This window comes from Carcharodon carcharias, chromosome 10, assembly GCF_017639515.1.
Source record: "Carcharodon carcharias isolate sCarCar2 chromosome 10, sCarCar2.pri, whole genome shotgun sequence".
Taxonomy (NCBI): Eukaryota; Metazoa; Chordata; class Chondrichthyes; order Lamniformes; family Lamnidae; genus Carcharodon; species Carcharodon carcharias.
In genome coordinates, this window is record NC_054476.1 from 161,267,184 (window position 1) to 161,290,566 (window position 23,383).

The 23,383-nt window shown below is 42.5% G+C and overlaps 1 protein-coding gene across 1 annotated transcript in view; it reads right to left on the reverse strand.

Moving 5' to 3' along the window:
- The window catches only part of LOC121283481 (coronin-6-like), a 304,125-nt gene that overhangs the window by 36,497 nt on the left and 244,245 nt on the right, over positions 1–23,383 (reverse strand). The window contains exons 4-5 of the mRNA XM_041198102.1: positions 17,193–17,322; positions 4,452–4,633 (exon numbers count right to left, since the gene is read on the reverse strand). Of these exons, the coding sequence (XP_041054036.1) occupies positions 4,452–4,633; positions 17,193–17,322 (312 nt within the window). The remainder of the gene's footprint in view (positions 1–4,451; positions 4,634–17,192; positions 17,323–23,383) is intronic.

Here is a 23,383-nt window from a genome sequence, read left to right on the forward strand (position 1 = left end):
GTTAACCCACCATCACAAAGAAAACAGGTATGTAAATCATCTGTGAATATTTGAAAGGATTTCACTTTTCCTCTGCAGATTCCAAATTTATGAGGGGGTGGGTGCTATGAACACTTCCAGTCACAATGTGTGGCAACATTGCAAACACATTCTACACAAACAAATCTACCATTTCACAAGAAATATCAGAGGAAATAGTGATGCACTTGCTATGTCACTGCACAGTGCAACTGGAACCGTTCTTAATCATATGTTTTTCTGATATTTTTCAGCAGCTTAAACTAATCTGCACCCACTGGGAAAAAAAAATACCAGCATCTGAGCTAACATTAGGAGGCAACTATTTTTAACTCTGAATGTCAAATTTAGATGTGGGCATTTGTCCTAAAACAGCAAATATTCATCCATGCACCCTCCCTATTATGACATTCGTAGCTTCTATATTCAATAAAGTACCAATATTTGATATTACCTAAAGAGCCTCATCATTGAATGAAGGATTTGTTTTCATGATTTCTCAGTCATATAACTGTCTTTTCCCTCTCAAATGCTCCTGTCAGATGTGCTCTTTATTTGATGAGATGCTAAATGAGGCCCTTTTATCATCCAGGTGGATGTAAAAGATTTCACGGTGGTTTGATATGTTCAAAGGAGAACATGGAATCCTCTTCTTTTGATTACCATTTCCCACTTCAACATTTCTGGGCAAATCAGCTTCCATTTTTGCCCACTGGTCAACTTCAAAAATGACAAATTGTTTGTAAGGTGTTTTGAAATGTCCTGAGAGCAAGGTTAAGTCATTATGTTAATGCAGGCTCTTTCTTTCCCTATTAGAAATGTATTCAACACACCAGTAAACTCTCATTAAACTTTAAACTTACAGGTTTAAAAAAAATCCACATCACTTGTTCTGCCAACAACATGCAGCACCAAGATCGGAAGGCCACCTGATCATGATAGTCTCACCAGTGGTGCCAGAGTGCCGAATTCTGAGGAATGTCAATGTGGTGTTAACATTACACCACACTGCACTAAAATTCAAAGCATTTTGGACTAGAAACCTGCAGGTCAAGTTGCAGGGACTATCCTATTTTCCCTACCATACTATAGCCACAGGTACAGAAGATTCAGTAGAGGACACCAACTGGGGGTTTCCAACCTGCATAATAATGAAGCTGACTTCAACTGAAATGATAAAGATGGTTCAGTTTATAACATTGGGAAAAGCACAGGCTTCTACAGGCCCAAGCTGCTGTTAGAGTGTAAGTGCACTTTTCTCCTCTCCTGTTCTCTGGACTAAATGGGTACGTGACTAGGAGCTCACCCAGTAACATAGCTGCTATAAGCTGGATCAATATCTCCCATGGGCTGCTGTGTGGTCCTTGTTCAGCATTTCTCTACAGCAGTGCCATTCAAATCAGGAATTTATTAATAGAGAATTATGGCATTAAGGAGCCCTAGCAAAAGTAGAGTCAATGGGAATCAGGGGGAAAACTCTCCACTGGTTGGATTCATACATAGCACAGAGCAAAATGGTTGTGGTTGTTGGAGGTCAATCATTTTTGCTCCAGGACATCACTGCAGGAGTGTCCTAGACCCAACCAACTTCAGCTGCTTCATCAGTGACCTTCCTTCTATCATAAGGTCAGAAGTGGGGATGTTTGCTGATGATTGTACAATGTTTAACACCATTCATGACTCCTCAGGTACTGAAGCAGTCCATGTCCAAGTTCAGCAAGACCTGGACAATATCCAGGCTTGCGCTGACAAGTGGCAAGTAACATTTGATCCAAGCAAGTGCCAGACAATGAGTATTTCCAACAAAAGAGAATCTAACTATCGCTCCTTGACATTCAATGGCATTACCATCACTGAATCCCTCGCTATCAACATCCTCGGGGTTACCATTGACTAGAAACTGAAATGGATTAGCTACATAAATACTGTGGCCACAAGAGCAGATCAGAAGCTAGGAATCCTGCAGTGAGTAACTCACCTCCTGATTCCCCAAAGCATGTCCACCATCTACAAGGCATAAGTCAGGACTGTGATGGAATACTTCCCACTTGCCTGGATGAGTGCAGCTGCAACAACACTCAAGAAGCTTGACACCATCCAGGACAAAGCAGCCCACTTGATTGGCGCCCCATCCACTCCCTCCACCACTGATGCACAGTAGCAACTGTGTGTACCATCTACAAGGTGCATTGCAGGAACTCACCAAGGCTCCTTAGGCAGATCCTCTCAAAGCCACGCTCGCTACCATCTAGAAGGACAAGGGCAGCAGACACCATTTGGAAGTTCCCTTCCAAGTCACACACCTTCCTGATTTGGAAATATATGGCCATTCCTTCACTCTCATTGGGTCAAAGTCCTGGAACTACCCCCTTAACAGCACTGTGGATGTACCTACACTGCAACGGTTTAAGAAGGCAGTTCACCACCACTTTCTCAAGGGTAATTAGGGATGGGCAATAAATGCTGGCCTAGCCCACATCCCATGAATGAAATTTTTAAAAAAATTAAAAACCTATCACTCTAACACACTGTATACCACCTTTCAGTTACTTTGCTTAATTCTTCTAAACTGAATGTTCACATAGAGATGAGATATTCTTCACTAGAAATATTAGCCAGTTCAATCTTTTAATTGGTTGTTTAGTAGTACAGAGCTTTAGTAATGCTGAGAAAAGAGACAGGCTATATAAACATTTTGTCTTGCACTCATCAGAATAGCTCGCAAGAAATTCACAAACTGTAACAGGGGAACAACAATTTATACTGCATGCGAAGAGAGCACTGATTAGTCGGCAAGTAGACTCTGATAGGTGGAGGCATTGCCATGCAGAATGCAGGATGGAGCAGTGAGCTCTGCAGCTTTCTTCAAATTCAAACCAGGCAGGTCAATTCTGACTGGCCAATGCATTGCCCTTGGGAATGAACCAAGGAATGACTGTTCCATAAGCTTTTGTTTAGATAAAAAAAAATGCAAAGTGTGCACATTTTGCTTCTGTTTGCAAAGGACAGGGCCCTGTGTGAGAATATATGTAGCTTCTAACAAGCATAAGTGAGCCCAAAAGATAATCTTAAATTGGTTTTTAGTGTAATTCTTAGCACACTCGGGATTGTTCAGCAAGTGCTACTGAATCGCAGAATCATATTTAACGTAAGACATTGTGTTCTGAGGTTTGCAAGCACGTGCTGATTGAGTATGGTCAGTATTCTGTCTTTTTGCAAACCGTTGAAGGGATGTGCTATTGATAGGAACTGCCAGTCATCAGGGAGTATGGCTTACGTACCAGCCTTCGCACCAGCACTGAAATCCATATACCACATTACTCATTTGTGTGGCAGAATGTCTTTTTGACTTGATGGCAGCATCCTGTTAGTGGAAAATACCACTCCTGTTGCTACTGCACAGTAGCAGTGTGAAACAGCTGGCTTCACCTATTGCTCAAATTGCTCGAGATACCTTGCCATTCCAGGGTAATTGGAGGTGGACTGGGCACTTTTCAGGTCTGAAAGTGGCGGCCTTAGGCCCATTCATAAGCTTGCACGATACACATTGGGCAATGAGATGATTGAATTAGCCATTATCCCACAGGATAGCTTTGATGTGTCCTATTTTTGCAGAGTGAAGAAATGGCTCGGGCCCTACTTATGATACTGCTGTGAAGGCCAATCATATAGTGCGTGGATATAGAATCCAAACGTGTATATTGACCAGTGAAGGTAGGCTTGTGGTAGTCAGTAGTAGAGAATCCATTAGGGGATTTCTCAACTAGCACATCGAGGAAAGGGAGCGCGCTAGGCTGTTCCCTATAAAATCATCAGTCAGGCTCACAATGTAACTCATTTGCATTTGCTAAAAGCTACTTATATTCATAAGCAGGGACCTGTCCTCTGCAAGCAAAAGAAACATGTCCAGGCATTGTGCCTTTTCCCAATTAAACAAAAGTGTGGGGGGCAATAGTTCCCTGGTGCATTCGCCATGGCAATGCCTCAACCAATCAGAATCAACTTGCCAACCAATCAGCACTCTTACCTCATGCAGTATAAATTGTTACTCCCTTGGAAATTAGGCATTTTTGTGTCTGTCCTGATGCGTGCAAGGTGAAGGACTTCAATAGCATGTCTCTTTTTCTCACCAATAATCTATTAATTTTTATCTACCTTCATTTAACCTTTTCTTTTGTTGTTGTATCCAACAATTTCCCGATCTTAATGTTCTATACTATTTTCAAAAGGTTCCCAGGGTGTTAACAGGCCTCTACCTCATCATGACAAAACTCATTTGAATTAGGGGATCGCAGCTTATAATAGCACTGGTGAGCTTTCCAAATGATGCAATTTAGTGTGCATTTGAGTAGAGGCTCAATAGGCAAAATCAAATACTGGAACTTCAAACTCCGTGCAGCACAAACATGTCCCAAACCGGTGGGAAACCTTACAGCAATGATGCGTTGCTCCCTTGGATCAATGACGCGCACTTTCTTGTCCTTGCATGTGGTGCAGATGAGGCTGCCATTGCGGTTCCAGCAGACATTGTAAATCAGGTCACTGTGCAGGTCATCGAGAGTTATCAGGGGCTCCCCTGTCCCCACATTCCAAATGATTATCATATTATCACTGCCTGCAACAGAAACAACCAGATATTGTAAAACGTCAATACTCAGCATCAACTTCTGAAGGGCCGAATTCTAAAGGAATCAATCATTTCTTTGTGCGATCGTTTTATTTAGCATTTCCTCTCAGTTCTTGAAGGAACTTATTCCTTAGACTACAGTTGCATAGGCACTGCCAGTCATTCAGTTACTCCCCCAACATTCTTCATGTGTGAGTCTAGACAGTGAGGGCAGGCAAGCTATTAAACCACGGAAGGCATCATCGTTAAGCCCACTCTCCTCTTCTCCACATTCACACAAATGTACTTTCCACCAGGGTTAATTACACAGCAAACAGGAGTCTTAAGATGTTGCACCACTGCTTGCATCCTGATTCCCTTTATTCCAGTAGCATGTCCATGCCTAGCAACTGGCTGCAAGAGCTGTCAGGCGTTAGTATCATATCTCTCAAGACTGAAGTATTCCTTTACAAAGTGGAAGGGCCTGGCATGACCTGGAAGCTAACCTGGGGCTTTTTTTTAAAAAACAAAGGCCATCAGTTCACCTGTCAACAAGCAGGCCTCTTCCAAGAAATCACCTGGCCTATATGGTGCTTGAGAAGGAGTTGTTTGTTTGAACTGCAAAACACTTAATGAAAAGCTGGGAGACAAAAGAGGCAGTCACATGAGAGAGAGGGAAGTTGTGAACCTGCTTGTTTTGAAGGCAGTCTTGTGGGAAAATAAGCAGAGGAAAGAAGGTTACCTTGGCTTGTTCCCTCTCTCTCTCTACCTTGCCTAAAATTGTGTTTGGCTATCAACCTGTAGCCAGAGAACCCTCATCTACATGTAACCCGTCTGCATTTGAACCTGCAAAGCTGAGACCAGTGGTGAGAACATGCAGACATCCACCGGGACTAGCAGCCCATCTTCACACGAGAGCACTCCAGCTCGACAGCGTCGAGACCCTGTGAACTTTATCCTTTATTTTAGAATGCCCATCCTCCAAAGCCCATCTCTGCAGAGAGACTCTATCTGTTTGTCCTTTGTGTGTGTGTGTGTGCATGTGCTGGGGGAACTCTTTAGGAAGAGATAGATAGTTATACTCCCCAATTGCAATGGTGTATTAACTAGTACTTGCAACCTATTAAAAGGTTTGTTTTTAAAATAAATTAAAGAAGTCTGGTCAGAGTCTCTTTTCTTCTTGATACTAGAGGTACAGGAACACAACTGACCATTTTAGTGAGAAACCTAAACATTTAAATTAATGGTACAGCCTGCGGAGTATTGGGGCTCAATAATTCATGTACTTCTCCCATCCCGGTCGTAACACACGATCTATATATTTGTTGTGGAACAGCAGCAGAATGTACAAGAGAAATAGAATCTGTTCACAAGGTTTGGGGAGCTGCAGTAGCTGTGATAATGGTTGAGAAATAGTACTCATAATCTGAGAACACTCAATACACAATGATGCGTTGATTATAAATGGGATGATTGAATTTGATGAAGCAGGAAGAAATCTGGAAGGGTATAGGAGTGATCTGTAAAATGCCGGTGCATTTGAACATTAATCAAACAAGGAAAAACGAAAGGCTAGAATGCATTTGTGTGCAGTGTGAGAGTGTCAAGTGAAATCTTTCCCTCCTTACAAAGACATGTCTCAATTCACAAAAAAGCAGACGGAGTTAACACTAAGTGTGTATTTTTATAGAAATCAGAACAGTATAGAAAGTGTGTATGGCGCCATGGTTACTGATAACAATTTGACGTGTCAACAAAAATTAAATGGAGACAAGGTGCCACTTGCTGGCAGGAAACAGGGGAAATCAGCTGAAATTTCTCTTTAATTTGCATTTCAACTGACTTTTCCCATGAAATGGACAAGGGGTACTTTCAAATCCCAGGAGAACGTAAATGCTCACAGGACTATAATTCTGATTGTTAATTCACACGCAAGCCAGTTGGTGAAGTATGGAACTAGACACTGATACTTTTCTTGATAATAGGTTTATTTACAGAATGCGGCGTTACATACATCTGCTCCCTACCTATCACCCACAGCGTCCCAGCAGTCTTTCTTTATAAGTGCTCTATGTACTTAATTAAACAATGCTCTTCACCGGTGTATCTTAACAGTATAATTAACATACCATTAATACTGATGTATCCAGATGACTGCTAGCTGACAGGCAGAACTGGTAGAGATATCTATGACCATTTGGCTGCACTGGTAGTCAGTATTCAGTTTACATGAGGAGTAGAGGAGAAGGATACAGTTTGAAAAGAACAAAATATATTTTATACATTTTTTTTTTATAAAACCTAGTCTACATCTGTTCTAGATGGACAGATTGCTCAGTTTATTAAAACTAAGCTAAACATACCTCTGGATCTGAATAAGTGATTCCGCTGTAGATGTAGAATTTGAATGACAGAGTAAAAGCCCTTTGGGTACTTCTGTTGTTTGTCCCTGCACATTTTCTCTTAGAGTTGAAACCAGTCTAAAGTGTCCCAGCAGCTGTCAGGGGAGAAAATGCAGCCACTTGTCTCATTCTGTTTGGATGCCAGCTGCTAGTATTTAACAGGTGGGACTGGCAGTCTTCAACACTAACAGTCTCACAGCAGCAGAACCGTTGAAGGTGATATGAAAAGGACACTGTGTCCAACTCAAATGAGGGATTTGTCAGAAACGTGTCTGCCACTTACTTCAGACTTCTGGCATTGGCAAAGCACTCCCTCTACTTGGGTCTCAGCCTTCCCGTGGTTCGACCAGTGTTCACACATTTGACAAGAGCTTTAGACAAGCCCAGGGGATGTGTGTTGTAAAGGCCAGTTGGATCATATTTAACTTTCTTCCTAATTTGCTTCCTGGCCAGTTCTAGCACCTGAAAAGGAGAAGCTCTTTGTCGGAGTAAATATATTGCCTTCAATGCCAGCAATTCTCGCCCAGGGCGGCATTTCTGCTAGGCGGACAGAGAAAGCTGACATTGGCAGCTCATACTAGCAGGGAGAACATCCCAAATCAAGCCTGATCCCATCCTCACCAACATCCACACACAAACACTTCCCTTTACATCATTTCCCATGACTTACAGAAATGTATTACGCGACTATGAGGCACTGCTTCACCCCAAACAGGAAGTGATGTAAGCCATTTTCCTGATTTTCATGCATTGTCATAAAGACCCAGAACAAACTGCCTGGTTCAGGAAATCTGGGCACATGTTGAGCAAATCATTGTAAATCTGCACACTTCTCATGTTGGAATAATTGAAAATTTCAAGACCTGAGGTTGGTCGGTTTTTTTGTTGGTTAAGGGCATCAAGGGTGGGGGGTAAAGGCAGTTAAATGGCATTGAGGTGTTGGTGATCCAGCTGAATGGCACAACAGGATGGAAGGGTTGAATGGCCTACTCCTGCTTCTGTAGCTGAAGACAGCCATTTCTTCTGGAGTTACGGGAAGGGACGTGGGGAACCTCTGTTATTTTAGGGACATTGTATTGTCACTGAAGAAGGTAGCTGCTCTTAACAGATGTACTGATTGATAAGCCAAGGATATTTACTTACCCACTCCTGCAGATAGAAAATGAGATGAGAATTCACTAGCCAACATGGAAAGATTTGATATTGAGAAGGTTTTAACAGACTTGAGGTGGCACAGGAGTAAATTGACAGGATTGTACATGAGTAATATATGTTCATATGGCTGAATTCTCCTCGTTCTCTTCATTCAGCAGCCATTTATGTAATACAGTTACAGGAGCACAGATTACAAGTCACTTCTGTCTCTTGAAACTTATTTCCACAGCTGTCGTAGAACACATGGGATTTACCATTGAACACAACAACACCCTTCTCTCCCCCAAATCGAGACTGAAAATCTAGCTTCAAATTAGTTTTAGAGTCTTTGTTGCTGTCAGTAACAAGAGTCGGCTCAGCCCAGCAATAGCACATTAGCAACAGGGTCTGAAGGTTCAAGATTTGAACGTATAATCCAGGTTGATACTGCAATGCAGTACAGAAGAAGGGAGGCAAGGTAATTCACCCTGGTCCACTCTTTTTCTTAAAGAGTAACAATTGGTTATATATAGCGTGAGGGGCCCCACTCCGCAATCATGGGGCAAGATGAGGAGGCAGAGCTCCATGAATGGACATTGAACATGTGCCATTGGCGTCATTCTGAATCAGACTCTAGCCACCTAGGCCATGAGCTAACCAACCCCAACACAAGGGAAGGTATTTCAAATCAGGCACGAAACAGGGACCATATCTACCTGCTCAGGAGCCAAAAGAGCTAGGATAGGAAGTTCTCCCAGTATCCAACTCAACATGCAGCCCCCAACCACCATCACAAAATGGAGATTATTTGGCTATTCATCTCACTGAGCAACCAAGACTAGAGTGGCTAAAGGAAATTGAAGCTACTGGTTTAATATTGATGGACGAAAGCTTTCCCCTACCCATTGTGACCCGTTGTGCTGCTCAGCCAGGTTCAAGCTCTGATTCTCACATTCAAATATCTTTCACTGGAACATTCCTCAACCTATAAGACCCTAAGAGTTCTGTGTTCTTCCAACTCTGGCCTCTTGGATATCCTGAAACCACTTTAGCTGCCTCACCATTGACCACAACGGCCCAAACTCTGGAATTTCCACCCTGTAACCCTCCATCACGCTCCTCCTTAAAGACCCTTTCTCAAAGCCCAACCCTTTGACCACGTTTTTAATCCCCTAATATCTCCTGCTTTGGCTCGGCATTAATTATTGCTTCATTATATTTCTGTGAACCATCTTGGGATACTTTTCTATGTTAATGATTGATCAGGACAGGCTCTTATCTTTAGAAGAGAGAAGGCTGAGGGGTACCTGACAGAGGCCTTTAAAATTATGAAAAGGTTTGATAGACTAGGGGGAGCGAAGGGGAACACAGAAGTAGGGGCCATAAGTACAGGAGAGTGGTTAGAATGTTGTAGTAACTGAAGGTGTAGCCTCTCGTATTGCCTGTCAGGGGTCACGTGATTGCTCTTGGAGGCTCCAACCAATGAGGCCTAAGCGTGGGTAATTTGGGAGGGTGGGGCTTTCTTGTCAAGGACCTGGTCCAAGCATGTAGCATCTGAAAAGCTCTCTGTAATAAAGTTATCTGTTTCTAGTAGAAAACTTGTCCGGTACGTCAAGTCATTACATTTGGCGATGAGGATGGAATAGTTCCAACACTGCACCTCACCTTGTTAATGTGAGTACATTGTCATGAAGCTATTAATATTATTGGAAAATATTTTTCTTTTAAAATAGAGGTTGAGTCTGTGGGTGTATGCTAATTGGATTAAAGGCAGCTAGTCTGGGTGCTTTGATGTATACTATTTTTGAGATGTATGAGAGATAGAGTACATTTCCATTTTGTTGAATAGAGCATTCAAGAAGGGGAGTGAATTCTGGCACCTAGCTAGCAGAGGCCAAGCAATGTTTATAGTACTAATAAAATTGGCACTATGTAAGGGGTTTTATTGTTAGAAGAGGTGGAGTTCAAAGAGGCCGGTGATACAATGAGAGTTTACATTCAATGTGATGTGCTAGGTATAACTGAAAGCAGCTGTGTATGTGCAGGGTAGAGACAATGTAAGTTCAAAGCCTCTAAGCCTACCAGTGTATCTGCAAGGAACCAATGCGAATTTGTAAGGTAAAATTGCTTTGCCTGGTGTCTGCTCAAAGTCTATGGGCTGCTGTTATCTTAGTGGAGATTAGTCTGGGAATTTGTTAAAAGTTATGATAGTAGTAATTTGTAGCCATGTGTATGTGTTTAATGTGTTATAACTTAATAAAACGTTTCATTTAGTTTAATATAAATCCTCTTGAGGACTGGCGGTCGGATTCCTAAATTTAGAACCGCATCTCAAACATACCACTTCAAATTATCGGTTATGACAGTTGTTTAAAGTTTCCCTCTGAGATTTTTAAATAATTCAGCTTTACCAACTGCTGTGTCATAACATACATCAAATCTTAGGAGAAAAGAAAAGAACACTCACCAGTCACGTCACTCTTTGGCAGAATTAATCCTTGCAATGCGGCTTTGGAGCCAGTATGTCAAGCTCCTTGATTTTTATTTCATAGCAAACAAAGTTACCACAGAGGAGAAGCAGAAGGCAATCCTTTTGTGCTTACATGGTAGCAAGACATACAATCTCATCTGCAGCCTGATGGCCCTGAACGCGCCTAATTCCAAGTCCTTTAATGAATTTGTAGACCTCGTAAAAACGCATTACCAGCTAAAACCATCCGTAATAATGCAGAAGTTTAAGTTTAATTCCAGAGCAAGGGCCCAGGAGATTCCATCACAACTTATATCGTGAAGTCGAAGCAGTTGACAGAGCACTGAGACTTTGGAGACACACACAGTAACATGCCGCAGTTTGGGGAGTTCGGCGCCATTTACTCAAAGTCAACATCAATTTGAAGTGCGTCATGGAAATAGCGCTAGCTATGGCAAGTGCTGCGAGAGACTCGCAGGCTTTACAACATGTACAACATGGCGCTGTCCTTCATGTGGGCCGGGAGCCTATCGCCGGGCGTGGCGCAAAAACCAGAGACACAGCAGCAAAGTGAGAGGCAGTCTCTGCTGTTAGAAATTGAGAAAGGCCTAGTAGGTACATTTCAGCAGCGACTCCAAGGTTAATCTGTTATATATTTGGGGTGACCACATACCGGACACCTGCAGATTCAAGGAGGCAGAATGCCATTACTGCCATTAAAAAGTTCATGTAATAAAGCAATGCAGGGCAAAATTGAAACAGCCCTATAAGGCAGCTACCCAATATGATGCAACTGAATAATGCAACAGAACCTGAAGCTGCCAATACCAACATTTGTTCCCTGTACAATGTCACAGCGGTAAACACCAAACCCATTACTGTCACAATCCAAGTTAATGAAGGTACCCAGTCACTGAATCTGGAGCGAACAACGGCTCAATTGAAGACATAAACTGGAGAATCCAAATAGGTAAAAGGCATCGCCACAGTACTTGTGTCCTATAGGCAACAGACAGCCCAGCTTTCAGTGACCATAGGGACAGGTGAAGGACCTAGTCTTACAAAACATCAAGCTCAACTGGAAATATTTCACTTGAGAACAGGTGGAGTTCCTGAGCTGCTAAGGAAATATGCCAGTGTATTTCTTGATGAACTAGGGAAGTTAAAAGGCTTGCTAGCAAAAATATATGTGCATTCTCAGGCAACTCCCCGTTTCTCTAAGGCCAGACCTGTGCCTTATGCCTTAGAGGAGAAGGTGGATGCAGAACTGTGCCAGTTAGAAAAGCTGGACATCATCCAGCCAGTCCAATAGGGCCCATAGTCCCAGTGGCGAAACCTGATCAAACTATTTGCATTTGTGGGGACTATATATTAACCGTGAGCAAGGCAGCCAAACTAGATAAATATCCTGGAAAAACTCAGCAGGTCTGACAGCAACTGCAGAGAGGAATGCAGTTAACGTTTCGAGTCCATATGACCCTTCATCAGAACGTCATACGGACTCAAAATGTTAACTGTATTCCTCTCCGCAGATGCTGTCAGATCTGCTGAGTTTTTCCAGGTATTTTTGCTTTTGTTTTGGTTGTGGAATTCACAACAAGAAGAAGCCTTTGTGAAAGTTAAGAAGCTATTACATTCATCACGTATATCAGTACACTATGACCTATCGAAAGAATTGGTATTAACACGTGATGCATCTCCTTATGGTGTGGAGGCTGTTATCACATAGAATGGAAGATGGATCCGAAAGGATAATTGACTGTGTCTCCAAAACACTCTCCACAGCCAACAAGGATTATTCCCAACTAGAAAAGGAAGGTTTATTGGTGATATTTGGAGTGAATAAATTCCAACAGTACCTGCATGGATGACATTTCACCTTTGTGTTGGACCCTAAACCATGGACCCTAATGGGCTTATTCAGTGAGGATAAGGCCATTCCACCAATAGCATCAGCAAGAATTCAATGTTGGGCTTTGATATTATCTGTGTATGAGTATACCTTTATGCACCGTCCTGGCTTGTATATTGCAAATGCGGTTGCACTCAGTAATCTCGTGTTACCAGATAGCATAGTACATACTCCAGTGCCACAAGTAGCTGTGCTTGTGCTGAATTTCTTGGATTCTTTGCTTGTGTGCATGAAGCAAATTAGGAATTGGGCGAACAGAGATCCAATTTTGTCAAAAGTCAGAGGCTTTGTATTACAAGGGTGGTCAAATTCACCAGTGTCTGAAGAGTTGACACCATTCCATGCCCAAAAAGCAGGGTCGAGTTGTGAAGACGGAATCTTGCTGTAGGGATCGCAAGTTGTCATCCCTTCACAAGGGAGGGAATCATTCTTGACAGGGCTTCACAGTGTGCATCCAGGTATATCAAAGATGAAAATGCTCACGCATTTTCTGGTGTCCAGGCATAGACAGTGACATTCAAAGCATGGCCAAGCACTGTCTCCATTGCCAGCAGCAACAGAAGTTGCCTGTTTCAGCTCCACTGCATCCGTGGGAGTGGCCTGGTCGACCCTGGTAGACTACATATTGATTATGTAGGATCATTCTTAAGTACCATGTTTTTATTGATCGGAGATGCGCACTCTAAATAGATGGATGGGAATGAAGTCAGATCACTGACATTGAGCGCACATGTCGGAAAGCTTACTGGAAGTCATCATTTCTGATAACGGTACAGTCTTTACCAGCACAGTGTTTCAGAGATTCATGGGTTTAAATGGAATCAGACATATTAAAACAGCCCCATACCATCCCTCATCAAATGGTTTAGCTGAGACAGCTGCGCAAACTTCCAAATCTGGAATGAAGAGGTTATCAGAAGCTACTCTAGAAACTTGACTTTTCCGCTTTCTTCTCAATTATCGTATAATGCCTCATTCAACTACAGGTTCAATGCCGTCTGAATTATTGACGAAATGTACAAGGTTAAATCTGGTTGTTCCAAACTTAAGAGGGGAAGGCAGAGAAGAATCAGAGTAATCAAAAATTGAATCACGATATTCATAGCAAAGCTCAAAGGTTCACTGTAGGAGACACAGTTTTCATGCAGAATTTTAGAAGGGGATCTTGTTGAGTCCCTTGTACAATTGTCTCAGGGACTGGTCCTTTGTCTTTCCAGGTGGAAGTGGAAGACCGAATTATTTGCAAACATGTGGATCATCTTCGGAATAGAGAGACATTCCAACAACCAGCTGTTCCGTCTGTGATTAACATTGAACCATTAATCCCTGTGGTGACAGATTACGCTAGAACAGACAGGCCCGATGTCTCCGTAGAGTTGCCAAACCCTGAAATTCCACCTTCTAATGATGTGGCTGGTGCTGCAGTTCATTAACATGTCGATCCAGTGGAAGAACCTCAAGTGGTAGAGCTACATCGCTCTAAGCAAATAAGAAAAAGCACCTCAGAGACTTCATTTTTAATCACCTGAGCTGGATATATACACATATGTTGTGGAATATTCAAATATTCTCTGTAAATAGAAACAGTAAAAAAATAACCAAAGAGGGGAGGAGAGGTAGTAACTGAAGATACAGCCTTTCCTGCTGCCTATCAGGAGGTCACATGATTGCTCTTGGAGGCTCCGACCAATGAGGACCAAGCATGGGTAATCCGGGTGGTTGGGGCTTTCTCGTCAAGGCCCTGGTTCATGCACGCAGCATCTGAAAAGCTCTCTGCGATAAAGTTATCTGTTTCTAGCAGAAACCTGTCCAGTACGTCAAGTCATTACAAGCGTAGAACCCTCGCTCACAAGTGGTAGTGGGGGCAACTAGCAGAGATGGGTTTAAGCCGGGTCTGGATAACCATGCGAGGGAGAAAAGCTTGAAGGATACATTGACAGGGTTAGATGAAGAAGGGTAGAAGGAGGCTGATGGGCTAATCGGCCAGGCAGCCTTTGCATTTTTCATCAAGCCTCGTCCAAGGGTGGGATGAGGTTTCCGTTATTAAATAAAATAAAAACCTGTGGACAGCACTTTTATCATCTGTATGTTCGGGTGTCTGATTGTGATGCTTGGGCATTTTTTTTCTTTTCCTGACTTTCTAAACTTTATTTCATGGTTTTCGGGTCTGCAGCTCCCGGAGGCAGCTCTCGGCCTCCAGGGAGCTTTCTCTCAGCGCTCGCCCGCAGAAACGTCATCGCCCACCCTCTACCCGTCCCCCACACCGGCAGCGCTGAGCTATTCATGGTCAGAGGCCGATCGCGGTCAGTGGTCCGTTTCTCGGCTACTCCTGGGCCTGCCGATCGCGCCTGCCCGCCAAGCTGAAAGTTCAAGCCATGGATCCGCTGGGCTGAATGGCCTGTTTCTGTGCGGTAAAGACTATGTAACATGTAAATGCAATTGGCTGTTATTGTTGGCATCATTTGCTGCCGTATTGTGGCAGGCTCACTCCATTGAAATACGAGAAACAAGCCAGTGGTGAGACTCCCAATTATGCCAGAGTCGTGGAAAGTCTACAGGATGGTGGATGCTGCATCTCTGCAGTATTCTGAAGGTTGGCGCACAGCTTTCAGTACTTCTCCGTAGCTTTAATTCTAATTTTTAATTTGTAACGTGAAGCCATTTTTAACCTAATAAGCACCATCGCCATTTCTTCGAGATCACCATATTCTTTATTTATTAAATTGGTCTTGCAAGTTAATTTATCAGTTGGAGACATTAATTGTCGATAAGGGGCAATCATCAGATCTTCTTAACTTGATTTCATCACCTTAGGATCGAACCTTAAATTGGAGAAGTAATAGAAAAGCTGCCATGTTGCTTGTCCTCAGACAGTGAGTAAAGCTTCAGTTGGGTTATTGTCTTCATCTGCTAGTTTGGCATGGATTGAACTTGTGTGCCCACAGCCCTGACTGAAAGCAGAGATACTCCACGTCAGCACTGATTGTTGGATAGATCAGCACCAATGCAAGTCCTTCTAAACTAGTGCTGATCACCAAAATTGAACAGACTAATGTTTGTAGCTGTGAATGCAAGCAACTGCATCCCAGCATATCCTGTGCAGCAGAATCACCTGTTGATACAGGTAGATGCACCACATTCAACAGAGGTTTTATTATATCTTCACATGAAAGGACAACAGTCGCTGGCAAAACACAGAGCGATGGAAACCCTGTTAATGACAGCATCCCTGGATTCGTCAAGTCTGCTTCATTCAAAACAAATCTTCTCGGAACGTATTTGAATTAACAGCTCTCCTGTTCTCTGAACGACACTTACCTTCCAGAGTGATGCTCCACTTAATTGAACAGCAGCCATCAGTCATTTTGCTGCTGGTGCCCTTGATTAACCACCAGACACACAACCAACTTGGAAGTAACATTCCCATGGTGGCACGGGGGTGCGGGGAATTGGTAAGTACTAAAGGAAAGTGTAATTTCACTTAAGGTGGTCACTAATAAAAAATTAAAGACAAAAAAACCTTGTAATTATCTACAACAGATATTTTTGTTCTTCCCCTTCCCTAGCAGATTCAGACGGTAAAATGTTGAGAAATTTGCTTCAAGAAATAATAATAGCAAAGGGCATTTGCGTAATTTATGTTTTCACCTAATGCGGAGGAATGGCAGGTTGCTCTGTACGGAAGAAAAGCTGCAACAAGTAAAAGGAGGGCTTCAGAAACAGCAGCTCAAACCAGAAGGTTAATGATATTAATAATATCCTTACCGGCATTTCTGAAGAATCATGAGAAACTGGAGTCATAGCCTGAAAATTGAACACTAACTTAACCTACCAACAGCCTTTAAAATGTGGCGCAGGGGTGACATACAAAAACACAGGCCAGTGAGCTGAACATGTGTTGTAGGTGAAAGATTTATAGTACTTAAATTGCCAATTGCGAGCAGGCTGTTTGCCTGCCCGTTGCCCCCAGCACTCCCCCTTTAAAACCAGAAGCAAGCAGATTGGGGAGTCAAATAACATCTGAACATCCGGCTCGATCCACATTCGCCTGTTCTTTAGTGGGGTTCAAATTGCCCCAGTAACTCAGTGCACTACCCCCGCATTGGGACACTGGGATGTTAGCTTCCCTGCCATTGTGAAACTGACCAACCCGAGGTGCACAATCGCAGCCGGAAAGGACTCACATTGTAAATTGCTGCCTTCTTGTTTGGAAATACCACTTACCGCTCTCCTCGGGCTCAGGGGCAAATCTGATGTTTAATACTGCCCTAAGAAGTAGCATTTACTTGGGAGTAACTTTCCTTCCATACAGAGTGAGCTGTGTGTAGCAACCTGCTGTTCCTCCATATTAAGTGAAAACACGAATCATGCAAAATGCACCCCCTCCCCCCTACCCCTCCCCAGTATTATTATTTCTTAAAGCAGCAGATTTTGGAACATCTTATTGTCTAAAGCTGCCAGGGGAGAGGAACAACAAAAATATCCATTGTAGATAAGTTAAAGTTAAATCTTTCCATGTGTCAAATGAAAAGGGATCACGACCACCTTACGCTTTAAAGAAACACTGGGAGCTAATGGCCACTTGCACTGCCCACAGGCAACTTCAATTTATCACAGCTTGAACAAAATGGTCCATGATGATGATATTACCTGCACTAAGTAAAATATTCCGGGCAGTCGGATGCCATGAAATAATCCCGACCCTCTTCGAGTGTCCTTCCAAAACAACGATGGGATCTGTTATCGACCGGAGTGCTACGTGATCTGGGATCTGCCAAACCTGTGGGAAGATGAGCACAAAACAAGACTTGGTTAGAAATAGTTCACTTAATTTATCAGCTGGGGAATCTGGTGAATTTGACTGAAGAAAAACCAAATCCTAATCTCAGTGTCCTGTCCGTGTCGAACCAGATTATCAAATATTTTAAGAGTTTAACAATTTATTTTTAGATATCAGGCAACAAACCCAAATTGCACCATACTTTAAACAGTGAGGGTATATTGATGGGAAATAATTTATCAAAACATTTATAAAAATTACCTGTGAAAAATTACACAAATGCTTGCTCTTTCAGTTATATTTAAAAATCGCACAATTTGCAGCTCGAAACACATTGTGAAAATGCAGCTGAAGCATTTCAAAGTCATGCTTGTTGAGTGACAATTGTCATTTCTGAAGGGTCACTGCGCCATCAGCTCTCTCATAAGATCAGTTTAATAAATCAGCTCAGTAATCCTGAAAAACAATGTCTTTTCGCCCAGCATCTAGGCTTAGGCTGTACTTACCATTATAACCTGTTCACATTACAGTCTGTGTGAAGATGTTTTGATCTCCACTACTCTGCCAGATTTGCGGTATAAATCCATGGTCAGAAGCTAATTTGACTGAAGCAAAGTGGAGAAACTCCCTCCTCCAGAGGTAGGTTGGGGCCTAACTCTGGATTTATACAACTCTAGTGCTGATGTGAAGGAAAACTGCTTCACGCCAATGCTATAATCTCCCTGATAGTTGACACTTGATGTTATAATGTTATAATGGTACAAGAGATGCTCTCACCAAAGTAATTTATGAATAGTAGGAACAGGAGAAGAGATCCTTGCCAAACAGAGCTTTTCATATTCATGATCATTTTACTCCTTGTCCTGCTGAGCAGGTTTGTGATCCATTGATTTCCTTCCTTAAACTCTCATGCAGAACTTTACCCCAAAAATTCAAGTAAATTGTATTCACTAAAAAACGCTCATCTATTAGCATGACATTTTTACAAAGAATTCCATTATATCAGTGATAGCTTCCTTGTTACATGCTGACTGCTTTGCCTGGTTTCTGTGGTCTTTCGAAGAGCATCAGTAACATTATTTACACTGATATCAGCATTTTTGCCATTATAGATGTTGGGCTATTGATCCATTATGTTTTGGTTCAGGTTTCATTCCTTTCTGGAATATTGGAATATATTGCTCATCTTCAGGTATTCAACACTCCTAAGAATAGTTACCAGGTGTAGTTTATTATAGATGCAATACTGCTTAGTGACCTTGTGGACATTTAGCTTTATATTTTCTATCAGTCGCAAATTTAAATGACAGAACTTCTACTTTCTTTGCCAATGCTAGCTGAAAATAACAGTATTACACCCGCACTAGAGTTGCATTTCATCTGTTATTAAAGTGCAGGCAGTGTGGGGACTACATCCCCACATAGCCTCATACAGTTTCTCTCCAGATTCAGTCAAGCCCCAGGCTCCAGATTTATGCTGCAACTATAGCGTAAACCCTCTGCTTCACATTGACATCAAGGTCACAGTCTAAATGTACCTATACAAATTTGCTTCCAAATTCTCTCATGGAGATGTGCACCCAACCACCATCCCTGTAATTCACCCCCCCAACCCCCCAACCCCCACCACCTCCCCCACTGACAACATAGCTTCCAACTGTCTGGGAGCAATGCCACATGAGATCAGGCATTATCTCATAGCAGAAACATGTTCTGCTTCTGTTGTTATCCACATTTCTGGTTGCTTCTTCCTTTTAATTATCCCCAACTGGATATTGTAGATCTCCCATTCCTGTTCTCCTGCATTCTTTTAAACTATTTTTTTATATGTAAGTGGTTAGGAGGTCAATTTTCATCTCCTTATTTAGCAATTGCATTTTTGGTCTTAATGTGCTGTGCTTTTGTTCCTTAGAGGTTCCACCTTAAAATAGCTGCCTGTGTCTTTTCCATTATTCTAGTCCCACTTCCTACAAAGTCCTTTCTGAAGCCGTTGTAAAATGTGCTCTTCCAAAGTGTGCTCTCAATGTTTCAGCCTTAGATGGAACATCAAATTTAGCTGGAAGGATCAGGGGAATCCAAATGCTCAGTCACTTCGAGGTTACCAATCAATGCTGATGCAGAAAGAAGAGAATGAAAGCATGTGGCATTAACATAATATCGAATGGGAAACTTTCCAAACCGCTTCACAGCATTGGCAGTGGCATAGTGGTATTGTCACTGGACTAGTAATCTGGAGACCCAGGGTAATGCTCTGGGGACCTGAAATCGATCTGGGTTCAAATTCAATAAAAGAAATCTGGAATTAAAAATCTAATGATGACTATGAAACCCATCTGGTTCACTAATGCCCATTAGGGAAGGAAATCTGCTGTCCTTACCTGCTCTGACCTACACGTGACTCTTAAAAAAAATGCCCTCTGAACAAGGGCAATTAGGGATGGGCAATAAATGCTGGCCTAGCCAGCGACGCACACATCCCATGAATGAATTAAAAACATACAAATGAATTATTTGAAGGGCGATTATTGTCCTTACACAAGGCAATGTAAAACTTTGCTTCATATGTTGTACTGAGCAATTGTTTGCACTTTCACTCCTATATGGTTGTCTCTGATCTGACCATTTTACCTCCAGGACACTGAAATTATCTCAAACGATCACATTATGACTTCAAAAAGAGACTTGCTACCTTAGGTTATTTTCTCTAAATAACATAGAAACTAGGAGCAGGAGTAGGCCATTCAGCCCTTTGAGCCTGTTCTGCCATTCAATATGATCATGGCTGATCATCCAACTCAATAGCCTGCTCCCACTTTCTCCCCATATCCTTTGATCCCTTTTACCCCAAGAGCTATATCTAACTCCTTCTTGGAAATATACAATGTTTTGGCCTCAACTACTTTCTGTGTAACGAATTCCACAGGCTCACCGCTCTCTGGGTGAAGAAATTTCTCCTCATCTCAGTCCTAAATGGTCTACCCCATATCCTCAGACTGTGACCCCTGGTTCTGGACTCCCCCACCATCGGGAACATCCTTCCTGCATCTACCCTGTCTAGTCCTGTTAGAATTTTATAGGTTCCTATGAGATCCCCCTCATTCTTCTGAACTCCAGCGAATATAATCCTAACTGACTCAATCTCTCCTCATATGTCAGTCCCGCCATCCCAGGAATCAGTCTGGTAAACCTTCGCTGCACTCCCTCTATAGCAAGAACATCCTTCCTCAAATAAGGAGACCAAAACTGCACACAATATTCCAGGTGTGGTCTCACCAAGGCCCTGTACAATTGTAGCAAGACACCCTGCTCCTCTCGCTATGAAGGCGAACATACCATTTGCCTTCTTTACCACCTGCTGCACCTGCATGCTTACCTTCAGTGACTGGTGTGCGAGGACACCCAGGTCTCATTGCACATTCCCCTCTCTCAACTTATAGCCATTCAGATAATAATCTGCCTTCCTGTTTTTGCTACCAAAGTGGATAACCTCACATTCATCCACATTATACTGTATCTGCCATGCATTTGCCCACTCACTCAGCTTGTCCAAATCACACTGAAGCATCTCTGCATCCTCCTCACAGCTCACCCTCCCACCCAGCTTTGTGTCATCTGCAAATTTGGAGATAACACTGATGATAAAGATCCTTAATGCATATTACCCAAGCTCCTCATTTTAAGAATAGTTCTAATATACTCAAAGTAACAATAAGTGCAAGGGACATTTAACTGGTACCATCTATTTCAAATTCAAATTCACTCAGTTCAAATTATTGTATAATTCAAACCCTTAAGCATGATAAATGACTTATCTGGAGTAGAATACAATGGTTTTCATTGTAGGTCAAAAAACAGAACAGCAATTTTACGACTGAACACAACTAACTAGTTATTATGCTGTCAATGCTAATTGTAAATATGCAATCCACAACACATGATTAGAGTTTAGTAATAAAATGGTCCTCTGTTTATTAGAGACAATTATTCTGTGCATCAGTCTGTACAAAGTGATAAGACAATCTCTATAAAAGGAAGGAGATAATGAAATGGCTTTTAAAAGATTTACAATTCCTACAGTATCTCTTAAATGAGGGGAGAACAAAGGAAGACTTGTGTGAAATGACCTGCCTTTAACCAGTTACCAGTTCTGGCCTATGCAGCTTTATTTACTTAGACTGTCTCTTGCCGCAGTTCAGCTGATGAACCCAAATGATTGCAACTCTTCAGCTTTATGATCAGTCTGAAGTAATTCAGTAAAACGAAGCCATTTTGTGAATGAAACAAAACACTCAGGTCCTTTTTAAAAAAAAATCTATAACCCAATCAAGCTACTGGTGGAACCTATTTATTTCACTGTTAGAGTCGGGCTGTTCAAAAGGTTTCACCGCAGGACCACAAGGGGAAACAAGTGTTGTCCATGAAGTGAATGAGAGCTGGACAAGAACAAAACTAGCTTCCTTCATAACTTAAGAGCAGCAGATCCCAATGACCCTTTCTCGATGGGAACTCCCCGATTTTCTTTAGATTTTTATTTTTTGTAATTCATCTGAAATTTTGGATGTTTAGTTCCATGCACTCCAGGGGCCCATTCTAGTTGGCAACTATTAAATGCTCCAAGAAAAGTCCATATGGGCTTACGCCATGTTTTCTACGTGGAGTTCCTTCTTTAACTTATCGTGCAAATGGAAAGGCCAAGATAAGGATTACGTCGGAAATATTGCACAGAAACAGGCCATTGGCCCAATCAGTCCGTGCTGGTGTTTATCTTCAGTTGAGCCTCTTCCCATCTTTCCTCAGCTAAATCTACCATTGTAAACCTCTATCCAATTTCTCCACCAGATACTTGTCCACATTCCCCTTAAATGCAGCTGCACTAATCACCTCAGCCACACTCTGTCAGGAGTGAGTTCCACATTTTTACCACTCTTTGGGTAAAGAAGTTTCTACTGAACTCCTTGGGCAGAATTTTGCCCTTGTTGGGCGGGCGCTGTGGACAGGCCCAGGAGAGGTCAGGAAGCCGAACCCCGGCCGCGATCGGGCCCCGGCGTGGTTTTCAGGCTGGTTGTCCAGTTAACGGCCAGCCAGCGAGAAACGCGCGCTGCAGCGTTCGGCCCTGCCGGGGTGGGGGTGGGAGGAGTGCAAGCGCGGAAGTGTGCGCACGCGCTTGGTAAAAACTCCCCGAGCCACAGAGCTGCCTCATTAATTGTCGGCGGGCGCGTTGCCGACTACCGTGTGCGCCCACCGACCGAAATATCGCGCAAGTGCACAATGACGTCGGGACGCTCCCCTGACATCATCGCGTGTCATTTTACGCTCATTCGGGTCAGTGTGCGCCCGCCCAATGAACGCTGTATTCTGCCCCCTGTTGGACTTCTTGGTGATTATTAACGGCCTCTAGTTATGCTCTTCCCCACAAGAGGAAACATTATCTCTATCAAAACCTTTCATAATTCTAAAAGGTCACCCCCTCAGCCTTTTATTTTTCAAGAGAAAATAGAACCAGCCTTTCAATCCTTTCTTGATATGCATGACCACACATTTCAGGTATCACCCTTGCAAATCTTTGCAACCTCCCCAGTTCCTCTTTTGCCTTTTTATAATATGGCAACCAGAATGGCACACGGTACCACAACCAAGCTTCAATGTAGGATTGTCATAACTTCCCTACTTTTCAATTCTATCTCTCTAGAAATAAAGCCTAGTGCTTGGTTTGCTTTTTTATGGCCTTGCTAAATGATGGAGTAACACTTATTGACTGATGTATTTGTACCCCAAGATCCATTTGTTACTGTTTCCCACATTGACTTGCAACTTTCAAGTAATAAGCGACCTCTCTATTTCTTCCTACCAAAATATATTACCTCACATCTTATCTGTATTGTTCCTAAGGGAGGGAAAACTACCAGGTAACTCAGTGTAATCCAGTATTGCACACTACCTGGTCAATGGGTTAAGATAATTGTCTTTCAACGGCAAAGGTTTGCTTAGCTTTCCTCAACTGGTCAAGGCCACAAAACAAACTGGGACCTAATCTGAGCCAAAAATTCAATATGACAAGTGC